This window comes from Lissotriton vulgaris, chromosome 1_1 (genome assembly GCF_964263255.1).
Source record: "Lissotriton vulgaris chromosome 1_1, aLisVul1.2, whole genome shotgun sequence".
NCBI classification, from domain to species: domain Eukaryota; kingdom Metazoa; phylum Chordata; class Amphibia; order Caudata; family Salamandridae; genus Lissotriton; species Lissotriton vulgaris.
The window spans coordinates 1,985,440,175-1,985,459,139 of record NC_141685.1 but is presented as its reverse complement, the minus strand read 5'-3'; the positions used below and the strand labels follow the sequence as shown (position 1 = coordinate 1,985,459,139).

Sequence of the window (18,965 nt, the reverse complement as noted above, 5' to 3'; positions counted from 1 at the left end):
TGGTGCATGGTTTAGTTTGATTAATTCCTTAGATTCTGATTCGGTAGTTTACCAGGGCAACTGGGTATGGGGAAATCTGAACACAGTTTTGCAAAAAGTATGTTTCCCTGACAAGGAGGGTCTTCCCAAAAGGACAGGGACTGATCTAGAAAACGAAGTATATGGATTAGGTAACTTCACACTTAACCTCATGATTCTGAACGTTGAATCTGAAACCGCACCAGTCTTGCCCGCTATGTCCGTACTACCAGTCAAAGGTGAATTATGTGTCAGAAAGAATGGTTCAGTACACCTGGGTCATAGTAAATGTACTACTGTGATCGAATTCAGTGATAAAGGCAAGTCTACATTCAAAGCTTCCCGTCATTCCTACTTCATTTGTGGTCATACCGCATATATACGCTTACCTCTAGATTGGGATGGCACCTGCTACATTGCATTCCTTCTGCCACCTGTTTTTCTAGCCCCTCCTGATTATCATAGGAACTCCCATCTAGTAAACAATAGACCCCAGAGAGATCTCCCGATTGTCGACTACACTGAAACCGCATGGGAACAATACACAGACTTCAATAAAGGTTTCTTTCCCTACTTAGGTGCTGTCTTTAATAGTAAACTGATACGTAGATTAACCAGAACCCTCGAAGCAGTAGTGAATGAGACTACTTCTGCCCTAGGCAACTTAACGGAGGAGCAGTCTGCCATGCGGATTGTTGTTCTTCAAAATCGTCTTGTCCTTGACGTCATCCTGGCCGATAGGGGCGGAGCCTGTAGAGTCATCGGATCGAGCTGCTGTGTTTTCATTCCAGAAAACGCGCCATCAGTATATAGAGCCATAACCCGTCTTCATAAGATTGCAAGTCAGATACACCAGAATCCAGGCACCTGGACTTGGTCCGGTCGGTTCTGGAGCGTGTTGTCAGCCTGGGGATGGAAGGTCCTATCCATCCTAGGTATTGCCCTTCTCATAGTATTCAGTTGCTGCCTATGTTTACAATGTGGGCCAGCGATTTGCGGCTTGTGCGCCACATCATGTATTCCTCATTCAAGTCCACATTCAAAACACCGTAAGAAGAAAGAAGAGCAAATGATGTTACATGAACAGATTGATAGATTAATGAGGATTGATATATCATGAAGGGTCCGTAGGGGACAAGGAGGGAATGAGGTAATATGAATTTTATGGTCAATTGTGTCCCCTATCGTAGACCCCAACGGCTCCATGTACGTGCTTCAAGTACATGTATGTTCCCTCCACTTCCAGCTATGAAGACGCAAATACATTTGCGTCCAACGTTAACATGTCCTGTTTCAGATCCACCATGAATGGGTCGAATATTCCGTTCCTAAGTATGCCTTGCCACCGTCTTTACATGGTGCACTTTTCACGTTTTCCCTGGCTCTGGCGAGTTAGGCCCTGATTTCTGCCATCAAGTCCTTCTCTGCCTTCTGTCTATGAAAGCTGCGGCCTGCTGTATCCATGACCTCTGCCTTACTCCCTGTGCGGCGAGCGGTGCCAGGCTCGGCCTGCCTGCCTGCCAAGACTGTATTTTGCCTTCAAGTTATCTGCTCCGCTCCTCGAGAATACATTCCTGTCTAGTAGTTTGGGTAAACATCCTTCCCAGTTGCAGAGCAAAGGGCCCGGCCTTTCCGTCTCCATGCAAGTAATTCATTTCTCCTGTTACTATGGTAGGCCCATGGCCCCCGCACTACATGCAGACACGTAGGCGCTTATACACGCACTAGCAGTCAGTATAGAATAGCCTCTGCCCGAGAGACCTTTCCTTCCAGATAATACAGTTCCTCAAACACAAGATATTAGATATGATTTGGGATTAGGTTGTTCTGACACCCCAGACTTCTGTCTCCTCATGTAAGGCTAAATGTCAAGTCCCCTTCACCCTCCAGTTCCACGTCAATCACACGTCATGCTGCTGCGCGCGCATCTCTGCCATGTATTTCTGCTGACACTGCAGGATTCTTCTATGGATCCACCCATCTGTGATACGTTTCTCTGTGACGTTTCTAGCACACACCTCCGTGTACGCCCTTGTGCATGCCTTCTGTTACGCCTTTCTATTACGTACATGTGTTCTTATCTCTTCTCTCAGCTGTTACCCCTTCTGCATCTATCACTACTGTAATGCATTGACTATATATATGATGTTCTGTTAATAAAGCATTGTACATGTTCGTGATTCCCTTCCTGAACCCTTGTGGTGATGGAACATGATACCTGGTTCGAACCAATTCCTTTTTAAGGAATAAAACCTTCATAACACTCAGATGCCACGGACTCTGCCTCTTAATTTTTGACTGAGTTATTCTTATTGTACTTTACCGCATAAATTAAGTATAGGTAATTTAAATTTACCACAGAAGGGGGAGGAGGTCAGATTTGCAGCGAGCCTCCAGTCCATAAGGTTGAGGTTCTTAGTGTCTTTGGTCCAGCGTTTGGGAATCACTGGTTATGGTGTCTTAGTCTTGCGGGTCCCAGGTAAAATGAAGGAGATGGAGTGATGGTCAGACCAGTCACAGGGGTCTATGGAGATGAGCTTGACTGAGGATTCCTTAGAAATGATCCAGTGAAGGATGGCCCCTTTTGCGTGAGTTGGCAGAGAGCAGGCTTGAGTCAGGGCTTGGTCAGTTAGGAGGTCTTTGATAGCATTGACATAGGGGTCTTTAGTGTCATTCCAGTGCAGGTTGAAATCACCTAGGAAAATCTCTTTGGCATTGGAGGAAATCTTAGTTGTGATGATTTCCAAGAGGTGATCGGTAAAAGAGTTGTCTTTTCCCACCCCCAGCCTACAGAACGGATTTACACCAGAACACAAAAAGCATGATTTCTGGACCAAGATCTAGCTTCCTGCTAATTTTGGTGTCAACCCGTCCAGCAGTTCGGGCTGTAGTTATGTTCGAAATTCCTACAGTAATTAACATGGGAAAAATGTGTTTTTGGACAGTCCCTTTTTTTTGTCCGCCACTTCACAGATCACCCCAAAACTTTGAACACTGCAGCTAAAGCAATTAAAATATAAGGTTTGAAAAATGTGTAAATATTCATCAAGCGTAGGCAAAGTTATTGGCAAAACAAAAAAATGCTCTTTCTATGGAAACTAGGTCCTAACTATAACTCCCTACTCGTGACTGCTAGCAAATAGAAAAATATATATAGGGAAGTTTAGGGCCTGGCAAGTGGGTAAGTTTATATATGCTGCAAGTTTAAAACTGCGCGCAGACACTGCAGTGGCAGGTCTGAGATACCTTTAAATGGCTACTCATGTGGGTGGCACAATCAGTGGTGCTGACCCACTAGTAGCTTTTGATTTCCAGGCCCTGGTACACTCAGTGCACTGTCCTAGGGATTTACCTAGTAGAGCAATAATGCCAATCATGGATAACCAATTTTGGACCTGATAGAAAGAAAGGATTATGGAGTGTTTGTGGACTCCTGTGGCCTCAAAGTAGGAAAGTGCGGACTGTCCTCTACTTCTATCAGGTCCACAAATTGCTGCCCGATTTCTCTGCACGGCACGGATCCATTTCCATAGCCTCTAGCACTAGTGAGTGCTCTCAATCCCCGTTTGAGGTAATTTGGCCCTCCAGCACTGTCAACTTTCACCGGTACTAGTCTTTATGCTATCTGTTCACGCACAATTGATAGACTCTACCTTATGCGCCACAATATCTTTTATTCACTAATACCCGCCGCTTCTTGTACCATGCTTAGGCATCGCCTTCTCAAGCTTCACTTCCACAAACGGCACCGTTCACAGCATGACGCGATTACCTCTTGGCTACAATTAACGTGCCTTATATTCCCAGATACTGCGTCTCTGCGTAAATATTCAATGGTCCTACGATAAAGCCCCCCTTTATTTAATTGAACAACCTCACAATGTGACTGTAATATTGAGTAAACAACTGACAATGGCCCATGTTTACTCTCTGTTTTATTTTTTATACTTTTTGTTCCCTCTTCCTCCCTATATTTTCCTCCTTGTTACGCAGTAATCACAGGCAATTGTTTTCAGGCATCTTATTTATAATGTCCTGATGATGATCATACATCTTTCTGTAAAGGATTGAAATGTCGTTGACATGTTGTCTACATTATACACTGCTATTGTTTAAAATGTATTATGTGTAAAGGTGACCTTGCTTTATTGTTGTCTGTTGTACCATGATCACTTCTCATAGACAACCACATGTTGCCTGAGCCTTTTTCTTTGTTTCCCAATGCTATGCGAGTTCTTGGATACAAAGTGTCTCCCACTGTAATTAATTCACATTCTTTCTTTAATTCTCTTATTTGCATATTAAAGGTGCCCTTATCCGGCTGGATAACGGCAGAAATATAGTACCGATTGGGTCTAGATTTACTAATATTATTGTATCTCTGCGCAGAGACCACTGTCTCCCATACTCAAAAGATGTCATGGATCAATTTTGAAGGTATAGAGACTAATTAATTTACCACCCTAGTAACAAATTAAGGCCGCCCCCACTCCCATAAGCTATTCCATTGGTATGAGCCCCTGTTGGAGAGGTGATTTCAATTGTCTTGCATCTAGTAAAACATTCAAACAACCTTCACAAGCACACACCAACAATTCACTTCAAATATTTTTTTTCCTTTAAGGAAAGCAATTTGTTTTTCAAACAAACAAATAGACATGACAGTTCATGGCAATGGGCCACCCTACTTTCACACAGACAACTCATGGTATGCCAGGCAGCCCACCCTTACAATACAGTAGGAGCAACATGCAATCAGACATTAAATCCAGAATTGTAATTCCCTGTGTCCCATCCTTGCCCATTCACTCCAACAGTCTCAGACATTTGCCCCACACTTGTTTATATTTGGCTGGACATCCCCATGCAACATTTACCGATTGATCTTGTGCAGTGCACCAATATAGCCTCTTCGCCATCGGGCGATTGTATCCGGGTACAGGATTCTTCCTTCTAGTCGCTATGTCACTTTTGGCCCCCATGGTGGCTGTGCCCAGAAATGTTTTATCTGCCCTGGAGCCTCCTATGCCATCTAGGATCTCCAGTAGCAGAGCTTGGGGCCTTAGTGTAACCTCCCATTCCAGAACCCCAGTGAGCCCACTAACCACTACCACCCAGTATTTCAATAAGATAGCACAGGACCAGGTCATATGATAGAAGTCTGCGGGCTCTTCCATACATCATGTGCATCGAGGAGTTGGAAGACAACCCGCTTGGTATAACCGACTGGCGTGAGCTATGCGCAATGAAGTTAGTAGATTTGGATCAGTCTCAGCCTGGCCAAGACAGTGATTACCCGGGGGGTCATAAGGGCATCCTTCCAGTCCTCATACTCCATACGTCCCAATCATTGTTGCCATTGTGTCCGCAAATGATCCAACGTGGTGGAGGCATTTTTGACAAGGGATTTAGAGATCTGTGGGACCCCTCCCTTCGCCAGCTCCCCTGATAAGGAGTTTGGCTTCTAAGAGACAGAACTCAGAAATAGTGTAGTGCCCCTGGGGATATGCATCATCAGGGCGTGCTGAAGCTGCAGGTATTTATAAAATAGCATGTTCTTAGGGGAGTATGTGTTTTGCAAGACTTGAAACGTCCAGATTTGACCTCCCTTCCAAACGTTGCTCACTTAAGTAATACCAACGATGTCCCATTTCTGGAACTCCTCTAATTGAGCCACCTCCCCCTCCACTCGCACTGCCACAAGTGTGTTTGCAGTGTGATTCTGGCCTCCCAGCAGTTGTGTCGAAGCACCGAGCCCCACGGAAGGAGGCCTGACCTGGTTACAGTTGGAATATCGCAGGGGAATGACAAACCATACAGCATAGCTTGGATCTTCGAGAAACCCAATGCTTCCATATCTAGTTGGTGTGCTGGGGCTGACCACCACCCAGAGAAGCAGTCATTGATCACCAACACTCAAGCGTCTATGTATTAGAGAAAGAGATTGGTCACTCCCATCTCACCGTAATAAGGGGCTTTCTGGCAGTAGGTCAAAGCCACTTGTGGCCTCGAGTATCCACAGAGGAACAAGGTTGACATTCTGTCCAAGACCTGAAACCATTGCCGGGAAGAGATGGAGAGGTATGTTCTGCAAGATATAAAGGAATCATCTTGTACAATGCGATTTTTTCCCATTGGGTTTAATGGGAGAGCTTGCAACTTCTGAAGATTGTCTTTGGTCTTTTTTAGTAATGGGGCAAGATTGAGGGACCAGGTTAGATTGGTCAGAAACTAGGCAGATGGACAAGAATCATAGCACCTTCACAAGCCCTCTACAGTCTGGGCCTAATCCTGCATGGACCATTATGGCCTCCAAGTAGCCCCAGTCCACTGTGTCAAAGGTCTTCTTGAAGTCAATCAACAAGTGGGCCAGGTAGGGAGGAAGGAGGTGATGGTGAGCCAAGGCAACCTCCAATCATCTCAGGCAATATCTCACACTATGGTGGGGCAGGAAAACCGCATTGGTTGTGGTGTATTAAGGTTGTGATTACCCTCTTGAGGAGTGTTGTAAGAATCATGGCGTACAGTTTGACTTCAGTGTTGATAAGTGAAATCAGACGGTAGTCAGCGCACACATTGGAGGGAGGGTCCGTTTTAATGAAGATCACAATAGTAGCTATGTCAATGTCTCACAGAAAAGTTCCTTTCTCTACTGCCTCGGTATACAGTGCTTGAAGCTGCCATGACAGGATCTCTCTAAACGGCAAATAGTACGTCGCCGTGTAGCCATCTCGGCCTGGACTCTTACCAGTGGCCACGCCACAGTCTGGTTTAACTCTTTTCATTTTTTAATTTAGTTATTTGTAATGTGCATGAATCACCCCCAAATGGATATCTTGGCCCAGCAGACACAAAAACGCCGGCAGTGGCCTAGGATACTAAAATTAAGCATGGGCAAATTTTGTGAATTGGCAATTTGCGGATTTGGAAATTGGCAATCCGCAAAATTCGCGAATTCGCGCAAATTTGCGGATTTTTTTATTTTTGCCTGTTTGCGGGTGTTCGCGAGGCGCTTTGCGTGATCGCGAGGCGCTTTGCAATTTCACGTTTTTTTTTTTTTTTGCCTGCTTAATCCCTGCCACCCTCTCGTTTTTTATGCCCATCTGCCCTCTGTACCACTTGTTTCTGTGCCCTTCTGCCCTCTGTCCCACTTATTTTTGTCCCCTTCTGCCCTCTGTCCCACTTTTGTGCCCTTCTGCTCTCAGCCCCACTTAGAATGGCGCCAGCAAGCTGCCAGCGCCATTCTAAAATAGCTAGAAATAGCTTCAACACGAAGCACTAATAAATGAAGTAAAGCAGGTGCTCCAGTTGAAGGTCAAATTAAGTTACACAATCATTAATCACCCCAAGTTTGGGGTGATTAATGATTGTGTAACTGAATTTGAGCAGTACCTGCTTTACTTTATCTATTAGAGCTTCCTGTTGAAGTTGACTTTTGTAACTATTTTAGAATGGCTCTGGCAGCTTGCCGGCGCCATTCTAAAACAGTTACAAAAGTCAGCTTGAACTTTTAACCCAATCCCTTCCATTCGTGGATTTTCGTTCGCGGATTTTGCGGGAAATACGTGAATCTCGCGGATTGCGAATTTACCGAAAATCCGTGAAATCCGCGAGCAGAACGGATTTTCCGCTCATGCTTAACTAAAATGTTTGTTTTTTATAGTTTCCCAAAGTTGTGATGGGCAGTACATTCACGTAAGTGTAAGGGGAGTTTGTTCTAAAGTAAGGGGGCTAGAAAGAAGAAAGCAAGGCCTCCGGAGCGAGTTTTCTTAATTGGTGGTATAGAGAGTAGTGATTTGTTCATGCAGAATAGCGTCTCTATCCTCGAAGTTGAGGACGTATGCTATGAGTTGCAAATCTTAGAGACCTTCCTAGTCAATAGGGAATGAGTTTTTTCATTTAGTAACTTGGTCCTTTGCCGTTGAGCGCTTTGTGCACTAGGTAGCAGATTTTGAAAGTGATTCTGTTTCTTACCAGCAGCTAGTGTAGTGCACACAGTAAAGGAATTGTTGCAGATCTTGCCGGTAGATTATAAATTAGGCTAGCCACTGTATTCTGAACCACCTGTAGTTTATTCAGGAGGCATTCGTTGATCGTGGCCAGTAGAGCATTGCCATTGTCCTGGCGACTAATCACAAGCGCTTGGACTAGGGTCTTGCACACTGCAGGTGGGAGCATTGGAAAAACTCTTCTTAGCAGCCTCATAACATGAAAGCTGGTGCCAGTGGTATGCTGATGAGAGTGGTTGGTCAAGCAGTTGACTATCCTGCTCCTGCAGCCACAGGAGCGGCACGTCTCACTAGAAGCAGGATCCAGAGTTTGGGTCTGGACTCCACGTTCTAGAAAAGAGGTGTTCGTAGTAATACGCAAATGTCTCGGCTATCACCTCTGGCTCCTGTTGAGTATTTCCATCAGCATCCACTATTTTGAGAGTAATCTGATTAGCTAATGGGTGAAATGGTAGCCAGGAAAGGAGCTTGCCATTTTTGTTACCATCCGGAAACACGGGCTGTCGGGGACCTCCACATCCGTTTGGCCAATTCTAAGGATATATGGAACATTTCTTTGTGTATGAGGTTGAGCTGGTGGACTGCATAACTCCCTGCTGCTGTGTCTGCCGCCTGTTCCAGCTGGATTGGACAGGCCTCCAGCTGGGCCAGGTCTTTATCTCGGGCCGGGTGTGTATTTTTGATATATCCCTTAGCAAAGCCTTTGACAGTTGCCTTACCGGCCACCCATAATGTACAGGGGGAAGTGACCGAGCCCTCGCTAATCTGAAGATATTGTCTCAGCTCGTCCTTTATTGCTTTTTTCCAATGTTTATGTTGCAGGAACCAGGCGATAAGTCACCAGACAGGACAAAGAATGCCAGTAAGTCAGCTTAGGTCTAGGAATAAGGGTGAGTGGTCCGAGATTCCTTGGACTAGTGTGTGGATGTTTGCGACCAGGTGACAGCCAGGATCAGGCATAAGTATGAGGTCGATACGTGAGTGGGTATGGTGGGCTGCAGGCATATGTGTGTATTACGCCAACTGTGAGACCGACTTAGCTTCTGCCTGCCCCTTAAATTTTAACATCCTTCATCGTCCCAGACCCAAAGGCCGCGGTGGCGGAGTTGGGGTCATCTTCCGAGCCGCGTGGCAGATTAATACCATTGATATCGATCCGGTACCTGGGATCGAGCTCTTTGGTCTGGCCATAAACTGTCACTCTGGAGGCATATTTACGGTGATCATCTGCTACCGACCGCCTGGGGCCTTTCTCCTTTCGCAACAGCAAATGCTCCTCACGACCATCACCAATATGGCAACCTCTCATAGCAAACTTATCATTCTAGGAGATTTCAATCTCTGGCCAAATGGCAGCCTGGACACCGGGTTGGGAAACCTTCTATTGTCCTGCGAGAACGTGGGCCTTTGCCAACTGATAAAGGTCCCCACTCACTCTGCAGGCAATCGTCTCGACCTCATCTTTTCGAGTCCGGGCCTAACTCAAGTAGGCGACATTCTGCCTATGAGCTGGACTGATCACTCGCTCATTAAACTTTATATCAATAATGCCACAATAAGAAAGCCCAAGAATCATCCGCCACCACAATTCTCTTACCGAAACTGGAAAGCTTTAGATAAACTTAGCACCTCCACCAAAGTCTTCGAAGTTCAGGATAGATTCTCTCCCACTAGTTCAGTGGAAAACAATTATAGATCCTTTAGTTCGAGAATCACCTCCATTGCGGACTCGGTTGCCCCTCTAAAACATTGCAAACCCAAAGGTAGAGCACCTGCTCCCTGGTACAACGAGTCCCTCAAATCCCTCAAATCAGCCTGTAAACAGGCTGAGAGAAAGTGGAGACAAGGTTACTGCAATATCAACAAAGCCCGCTGGAAAAAGTTACTCCAGGACTACAAAACCGCCATTGCAGAAAGTAAGGCGAACTACTACTGCTCTACTATAGCCAATGCGGCCAATAGTTCTAAAAGTATATTTCAGATCCTGGACAATATCATGCATCCTGACTGTGTTAAAAACTCTATTCCCCCATCTCAGACCCTTTGTGACAGTCTCGCTCAGTTTTTTACTGATAAAATTGAGACTATCATCAAAAATCTGGCAATGTCTCCGGCACATCTTCACTTGACTCCTCCTGAAGTTGGCTTCACCAATCCTGACTGTCCAAGGTTAGCCTGTCCTCCCCTGAATGAGCTCCTGGACTTCCCTCCTATCTCTCAAGTAGAGTTTGAGAAAGTTGCATTGGCCATCACCTCTGGATCCCCCCTTGACCCTCTGCCTCCGAAAATCTGGAAAGCTTGTGGGCACGAATTATTTCATACTTTACGGATGATTTGCAATCAATCCCTCAGGTGTGGTATCGTCCCCATTCCCTGGAAGCAAGCGCTCATCACCCCGCTATTAAAGAAACCCACGTTGAATCCAGAATGTCTGTCCAACTTTCGCCCTATATCACTTTTGCCATTCCCGGTGAAGGTACTCGAACGTTGGGTCAGCAACTGCCTCTCAAACCATCTCGAGCAGCACCACGTCTTAGACGAATTCCAATTCGGGTTTCGCCCGGCCCATGGCACTGAAACTGCTGTGCTCACTGCCATGGAGGAGCTTCGAATGCGTGCAGACAGGGGCCAAGCCGTGGCCTTGATTTTATTGGATCTGTCTGCCGCATTCGATACGGTCAATCATGGGATTTTGCTTGAGAGGTTAAGAGAGGCAGGGATCGCTGGTACGGCCCTGCTTTGGTTTTATTCATATCTTAGTGACAGACAACAGGCTGTATCCCTTCCCCCATACCAATCGGCCTTTTCCCCTGTCCCTCACGGTGTTCCTCAGGGCTCCTCTATTAGCCCGATTCTTTTTAATGTTTACCTGAAACCACTGGTTCTGCTAATCAAATCGCACAAGGTGACCACAGTAAATTATGCAGACGACACTCAGCTGTTGCTTTCTTGGGAGGGCGAAGAATCCATCCCCTTAGAAGCTTTTCACAACTGTCTAAGAGATACCGCTAGCTGGTTGCACCGAAATTCCCTCCAGTTCAACTCCGCGAAAACCGAGGTTTTGTTCTGTCCGGCGAGCCGCATTCCCCGCCCTCTGCCTGCTGAGTTCTGGCCCCCGGAAAACTCTAACAACCCACCACCCGTCACCAGTGTTCGCAATCTGGGCGTCATGCTAAACCACCAGCTGAGCATGGAAACGCAGGTCTCAAGAACAGTTGCTACCTGCTCAGCCCTCATGCGCTCACTGCGCAAGGTTCTGCCTCTTTTACCACCCCCGGCCCGAGCATTGATAGTCAGGTGTACTATTCTCAGTCGCCTTGACTACTGTAATGCTCTCCTGTTTGAATCCCCTGTGACACTACTGGACAGACTCCAACGAGTTCAGTCGGCAGCAGCCAAACTGGCTCTTGGTTGGACCAGAAGATCCTCTGCCACCGCTGCGCTGGCCGAGCTGCACTGGCTACCGCTGAAGCAGCGTATTGCCTTCAAGGCCCTCTGTCTGGTCTTCAAGGCACTACATGGTGCAGGACCTAGACCTCTCCAACGCCTGTTCTCGTGGTACACACCCACCAGAACACTTAGGTCTACAACTGCCTGCCTGGTGAAAGTCCCCAAATATAAGAAGTCCAGGATCGGAGGCAGATCTTTCAGAGTGGCTGCAGCTAAGCTGTGGAACAGTTTGCCGGCCGATGTCCGCCAAATCACTCATCTCCTACCCTTTAGGAAACGAATCAAAACTTGGCTCTTTCCTTCACCCCTTTAGCCTGCTAGTTAAAGTTCAACCTCCCTGTCTATAAACCCAGGAGTAGCCACCAGCGCCAGGATACCTGCAAGGTGACAGTTGCGCTTAATAAATGTTTTAAATAAATAAATAAATAAATTGGTGGATGCTTGGGTTCCATAGCATAAGCCAATTTCGGAGGCCCAATCCGCACACTTCTGGTTACTTGTGCGCCAATGTGATGAGGGGGTGCCGGTGGCATCCCAGCTTGGGAACATGACAGCATTAAAGTCCCCTCCAAACACTGTTAATCCATGTGGCAGCAATGTCAGCACATTTGCGAGATCACAAAGGGAAGGCTCAAGGACTGCTGGGGGCATGTAGGCTGTGATCAGATTGAGGGTGGTTCCCCCCAATGTTCCGGTGAGGGCCAATAATTGTCACTGAGAGTCACAGTTTCTCTATTAACTACAAAGGAAAAGGTGCAATGGAGGAGGATTGCTACTCCTTAAAACCCCTGTGTGAACCCCGCATAAAACACCCTGTCAAATCCTTGGCAGGCTAGGAATGAACAGCGATTACCAAGCAGATGGGTTTCCTGGAGCATGAGGACACAGGGGGCAGAGTGGCACCATTTAGGAGGAGCTGCCCCTGATTAACCCCAAATTGAATATCCAGGGGCTCTTTGTTAAGACTTCTGTCTTATTTAGGGTAATGGGACAGTCAAAGGGTTACTTATGGAGGTGATTAGGTTAGATGCTTGGAATACAAGTAAAATATGGTTACCAGTTACTACGTGACGAGCCAGTGCTTCATGGTACTTAAGAAAACTAATATATGGTTCATATAAAATGATAATAGGGAAAGACCCAGAAGCTGATAGCTTTAGTTTTAGCAAGAGGCACAACCCCAAACAACAGTAAAGCTGAAAAGTGTTTATCACTATAAAACAGTTGGCAAGGGACATATGGCACTTCTTAATCAATTGAAGGTGAATCCCTCTACACAAATTTGTGGTGCAACATACCCAAAAACATTGATCCTTGTAAAAATAAAAATCATATTCAAACAGTAGCACCAGATCATGGTCTCACAAACACACACTTCAAAAACTCACTTTTCTTGTTGCTGTTTATCTGAGGCAAATACAGTCATCATGTTGGACTTGATGTGCTTTCTTTTCAGTTACAGATGGAGGATTTTTAAAAAGGTTTTAATGCACCTGCAATACAACCTGTCTGGACCTCAAGGCTGCCTTCCGAGCCTTGCCAAGCAGCAAGGGAGTACATGGATGGTGTCCAGTGTTTGGTGTCCGGTGCCTGGTTTGAAGGTACACTCTGGTGAAGTCCCATTGGTCTAGCACTCACTGGACTAATCATTGGGGTTCACAGATGGACTATTTGCCAGTATTCTCAACTACCCTTTCCAAAGGAACAAAACATTGGCATGCTGTATCTTAAATTCTACCTATCACAGTTAAGTAATTCTTGTGGCAGTCACCCATGAGCAGGGTGGCACTGACCACTGAGCAATGCAAGAGCGATAACCAAGCTGGAGGCTATGAATTTTTAGAACCAATGAAAACTCACCTATATATCCCATTGGTTTCCCAGGCTTGTGACCAAATTTGAAGAAATTCTCAAGACCTATCATAGAAACTAGAACATGCCCACAGGCTGGCCACCTCATTGGGAGGTTCAGCAGCAAGGTAGGCTTACCCTGTTAGTGACCGATGAGCAGCTGCCTGGAAGTGACCTTGCGTTCCTGGAGCAGGATAACCAAATGGCTGGATCCCATATTTCCTGTAAGATTGCTGGGTTCTACTGAGCTGGCAGTCCAGCTTCTGTCTCAGACATGTCAGCCTTCTTTACGCTCAGTTCAACTACTGCAATAGTTTCTTCTAAGGCTTGACTTAGACATTTGCCCAGTCTGGGACAAGGATAGCAAACAGAAAGGTCTTTGTTAGACGGGACCTGGAGGGTCGGCCGAGGACAGGGGAGAGGTCTCCGGGGAGAGCCGTCTCCAGCGATCGTACAGACGAGTAACTTCCCCCCCACAGATGTACACCACACAAAGATAAGGTTTAACGTTCTTTATAAGCAATCTTTAAGTACGGTAGAATGGTACAAGGAGGTCAGGACTCAGGGGTCCCCTCGATTCTAGTCTCTTGGATGGGAAAGGGGGTAGCGGGACAGTCTTGTTACCAATCTGGTAGATGCGAGGCAAAGATGGGTAGCTCACAATCCTCGAGCTCGGTGTTTCCGGAGGTCGGGCCGCGGCAGCGCCAGCAGGTCCCGAGATAATCGTAGGTAGCAACGGTCCGCGGCAGCGCCAGCAGGTTCCGACGAAGGTGGTAGGTACAACGGTCCGCGGCAGCGCCAGCAGGTCCCGACGAGGATGAAGGTTGCAGAAGGCTGCGGCAGCGCCAGCAGGCAGGACGATAGTTCACAAGGCAGGGCTGCGGCAGCGCCAACAGTCCGTCAAGGATGAGTTCTTCACGGTGTCTCTCGACTCCAGGATACAACTGCCTTCCTGCTCTGGAGCTGCCCCAGTTATAGGTCTGGCGCCCTTTGATGTCCGGACCCTCGCACTTGGAGGTCGGGAGGTCCGGAATGAGGGAGTCCAGACACCCAGCAGGGGGGTGGAGCCAGCGCCCGGGGGAGCTTGGGGCGATCGGCACCTGGCGGGGGAGAGCCATCGACACTTCTTTCTCCCATTGACCTGCCAAGTGGTCCGTTCACCTCCTAGGTGGATGGTGGTGCCGGGATGTCGGGGCCTGGCCAGGCCCAGGGTTAGGGTCGAGTTGAGGCCACGCGGCCTCGTGGTGCAGTGTCCAAGATGGCGGCCGGGTCGGGCAAGGGAGTTGACAGTGGCCCGGCCCCATGATGCGGAGAGGTCCGGTGGCAGGAGTCCCGTAGGGGACGAGGTGCGGGTTGCTTCACAACTACCATCAAACTTCCACTAGGATGATAAATACTGTAAACTGTATTGGTAAATGTACCTAATACTTTAGGCGAGATCCAGCTAATCAATTCTGTTGCCCCTTTTGAACTTTGAGGGGCTCCTCCAATTTTGAGCTTGTGCATGGGTCATTTCTTCCTGTGGCTTTCAAAGTGGTCCAGCCAGATTATGACTTGGCCTGTGACAAAAGGGAAGATCCTAAAGCTGAGCAAACAGATGGGATGGCACATCACACTGGTAGAGGAACTCCTTGTACTTCATAGTGGGCTTGTTTGTACATCCTGCACCAACAGAGGGCCATATTATCAAGAAAGGGCGATACATTATCGCCACTTTTATCGGCAGTAAACTGCCGCTAAAGCGCCAATAATTGTCACTGTCACAGTTTCTCTATTAACTACAAAGGGAAAGGTGCAGTGGAGGAGGATTGTTACTCCTTAAAACCCCTTTGTGAACCCCGCATAAAACACCCTGTCAAATCCTTGGCAGCCTAGGAATGAACAGCGATTACCTAGCAGATGGGCTTCCTGGAGCATGAGGACACAGGGGGCAGAGTGGCACCATTTAGGAGGAGCGATAATGTATCGCCCTTTCTTGATAATATGGCCCTAAGTGTCTCTTTTGGTGCAGGATGTACAAACAAGCCCACTATGAAGTACAAGGAGTTCCTCTACCAGTGTGATGTGCCATCCCATCTAAAGCGGTGATAATGGGCTTGATAATATGCCCTTGTGAATTCACATAGAATTCCCATAGAAGCCCAGGTTAACACCAGAACCTCTGCTTTTATGGTAATTCACAAGGGCATATTATCAAGCCCATTATTGCCGCTTTAGCGGCAGTTTCCTGCTGATAAAAGCGGTGATAATGTATTGCCCTTTCTTGATAATATGGCCCCAAGTTTTATAAAGAAGCATAGACTGTAAACATGAGTCTCCCAGGTCCAGCATGGAACTAGGGCATCCCTAAACAAAGTCAACCACCATCTTTTTTGTATCTGTTCATTTGGCTTCCAATAAACTTCATGAATTACTCAACCAAGTGTTCTTACACACCACATGCTCCTCCACAACACTGCACCCATAGGCGCTGGAGCCCCATGTCACAGACATGCTGAAGACAAGAGACCCAGGTTACTGGAGGCTGGATGGATCCTTACCTAAGGGGAGCCAGTAACCATCACAGGGTACAGGAAAGAGGTTAACTCTTACAATAACTCTGCCACCACCATCAGTCTCTCATATGCAAGACCTTTAAGTGGATCCCCCGATTGCAGAAGGACCATCACCCACGCACTCATAACCAGCAGACTGGACTACGGACACACCCTCTATTCCGGAATCAACAAAACCCTGCTGCACATGCTCCAAACTGTACAGAACACCGCAGCCACACTCATCCTCGGAAACCCACGAGAACATGCCCCAGCACCTACGAGACCTCCACTGACTCCCCATTGAGAAGAGAGTGACCTTCGAGCTACTCACCCATGCCTACAAATCCCTGCACAACATTGCACCCAAATACCATAACGAAAGATTCTCCTTCCACGTACCCAAAAGAAACATTCGCTCCACCGACCTCGCCCTGGCAGAGACCCTACGCATCTGCAGAACCAGAGCAGGTAGAAGAGCCTTCTCCTATATTGCAGAAAAGACCTGGAACGAGCTCCCTGTCAACATCAGATGCTCCCCCACCCTGCACACCTTCAGGAAGTACCTCAAGACTTGGCTCTTCCACTGATCCAGAGTTGCAACCCCCCCCACCCAGCGCCAGCGCCATGAGACCCTGATTATTTGATTGATTGATTGATTGAAACAGAAAGACCAGTAGCCACTCATATACCAGAGAGAGCAGTAGCCACTTTTTAAATGAGGGGTGCACTTTGGTAACCCATTGGACATCAACGTTCATGTCTGATATCTCATGTCATTAGACTGGAAGAATTCTCAGTGGGCTCACATAATTGCCAAGATGACACAAATAAAACACTGAAGGGCAGGGCAGACACTCTTCAGGGCCATGCAAAGGACTTTTGCCACACTAAGCATGTAAAAAGGTTCGAATAGGATGCTGCAACGCATGCATTTACAACACATGCCATTCCAATGCATTTTTACAACTCAAAATTCATTACAATGCATATCATTACAATGCAAACCATTACAACGCATAATCCATTACAACGCAAACAAGAGAGGCCGGTGGAGGGAATGCTGCGTGGTGGTGGGGCGGGGGTGAAGCAGGGTGGGGGTAGTAAACTACGGCATACGGCTGAACTGAGGTAAGTAAACAAATAAATAAATAAAATAAAAAGAATCTCATTGTGTGTGCTACATTGCCAAATGCGATGCAGCGCGCGCAATGAAATTCGGTTTATTTACTTATTTGTTTCCCTACTAGGGTCGTATTCCATAGTTTACTACCCCCCACCCTGCTCCACCCCCGCCCAGCCCCACCGCACTCCCACCACCGGCCGCTACTGAATGCAAATTACTGTTCTAAGTACGCCAGGACGTTACTTTGGGGAATGTGTTGTTATGACATCTGTTGTAATGACATGTGTTGTATTGGATTTTGTGTTGTAAAAATGGTGTTGTAATGGCACATGTTGTAACACGTGTGTTGTAAACAATGTCTCGCATCCAGGGTGTAATACCCTCTGCATGTTTCAAGATATATGAATGGCAAACTGATAATGAAAACTGCACTGAAACTAGCCACCAAAAATGCACATAGATTTGCTGTAATACACATCAAGTTTGTAATTAAACATTATCGCTGTTGCCCACTGCACATACACCCTCATCTAGCTCATGTATAAAAAAAATTGTTGTGTGAATTTTTCATTTTGTTCACACATTTTTCATGACTTAAATACGTTTCTCCCCCTGTATCCCCTTCGAGTACAAACAAGTACAGAAACAGACAACTTCGTCTATAAAAAAATCAAATAAATTAAAGTGTCCTTGATTAATCAATTTGTCTTTTTAATCTCTTACCTGTAGTTTTAGATGAGTGCGCCATTAATTTTCAAATGTCTACCGGTTATTGACTTATTTGTGCCTTTAATTTACAACAAATAGAGCAGGTAATTGTAACTCAAAGTACAATCGCTAGCAAATAATATTCGATCGCCTGCAAATATATGTTCTAATTTGATAAAACGGGCACAAATGAAGCAGACTGAATCTACGTTGTGCATTTTACGTTTTGTTTTTTAACCAATTTAAATTTTTTTATTCTTTCATAAAAAAAAATTATGCTATTCGAAAAGTACCTGTGATAAATGAAAGTGCCAAGAACACCATCTTCCCAAGAGCCATTGGTAAAGCTGAAGAAATGCTTGATGGTAACGAAATCGGAGTCTGCAGTAAGAACTGTTTGTACTGCTAAAGTCAAAACCTGTCTTATACCTCGGGACAGATTCCGACCAGGGTATATACCGTTGAGTCTGTAAAGATGTGCATTCTTTGCCAGACTGTGTTTACCAAAGCAGTTGCTATGTTGCTTTCATAGCCAGCAATGGTTATGCTCTGCATAGAAGGTAAATTAATGAGGCAATCCTAACAATATATTAGGGATAAGGCCTTTAAAAAAAATCTAATATGCCTTTGACATGTTTACATTTTAATCAATTATCTGTTTAGTTAGAGCCTGCATCGCGATTACACATTTGCACATTTAAGCAAAGTTTAAATATGCAAAGGCAATGACGTTTCTTTTCATGCACCTATAAACAGTCCAGGGTTATGGACAGTCCAACAAATAGAAGATTCCCTCCGCCCCCTCCACCCTTCATAATGTTAGTTCAGAGCTTACACATACCGGGAACTCGTAAAGTGGTATTTAAGAGTCTGATGCACTGGAAAATCGGGGACTTTTCTTAATACACATGCAGCTCGTGTCTAACTGTAACAAGCATTGCCAATGCCAATAGTTATTGCTTTTGTATATTCAATAGAGGATTGCAACCCAGAATAATATATCAAAGAGGAAGGGAATGATTTGATTTAAGGATTTGTAGAGCGCGCGAAAGCCCTGGGGCGTCTTGGCGCTTGATCGGATGTTCAATCGAGCCTGCAGAACTAGAAAGGGAGGTCACTCCGAGAAGAGCCAGGTTTTTACAGCCTTCCTGAATGCCGGGAGAGGAGGTCTGTTTTTATAAAGAGAGGCAGCTGATTCCAGGTCTTAGCTGCGTGCAGCAGGAAACTCCCCACCCCCCATTTCAGTTGTTTCAATCTGGGGATTTTAAT

The 18,965-nt window shown here is 46.2% G+C and overlaps 1 protein-coding gene across 1 annotated transcript in view; it reads right to left on the bottom strand.

Moving 5' to 3' along the window:
• The window catches only part of LOC147751482 (cadherin-related family member 4-like), an 866,423-nt gene extending 848,314 nt beyond the window's left edge, over nt 1–18,109 (bottom strand). Inside the window, exon 1 of the mRNA XM_086938604.1 lies at nt 17,990–18,109. Within this exon, the coding sequence (XP_086794730.1) occupies nt 17,990–18,035 (46 nt within the window). The 5' untranslated portion in view covers nt 18,036–18,109. The remainder of the gene's footprint in view (nt 1–17,989) is intronic.
• Nucleotides 18,110–18,965: the final 856 nt, after the last annotated feature.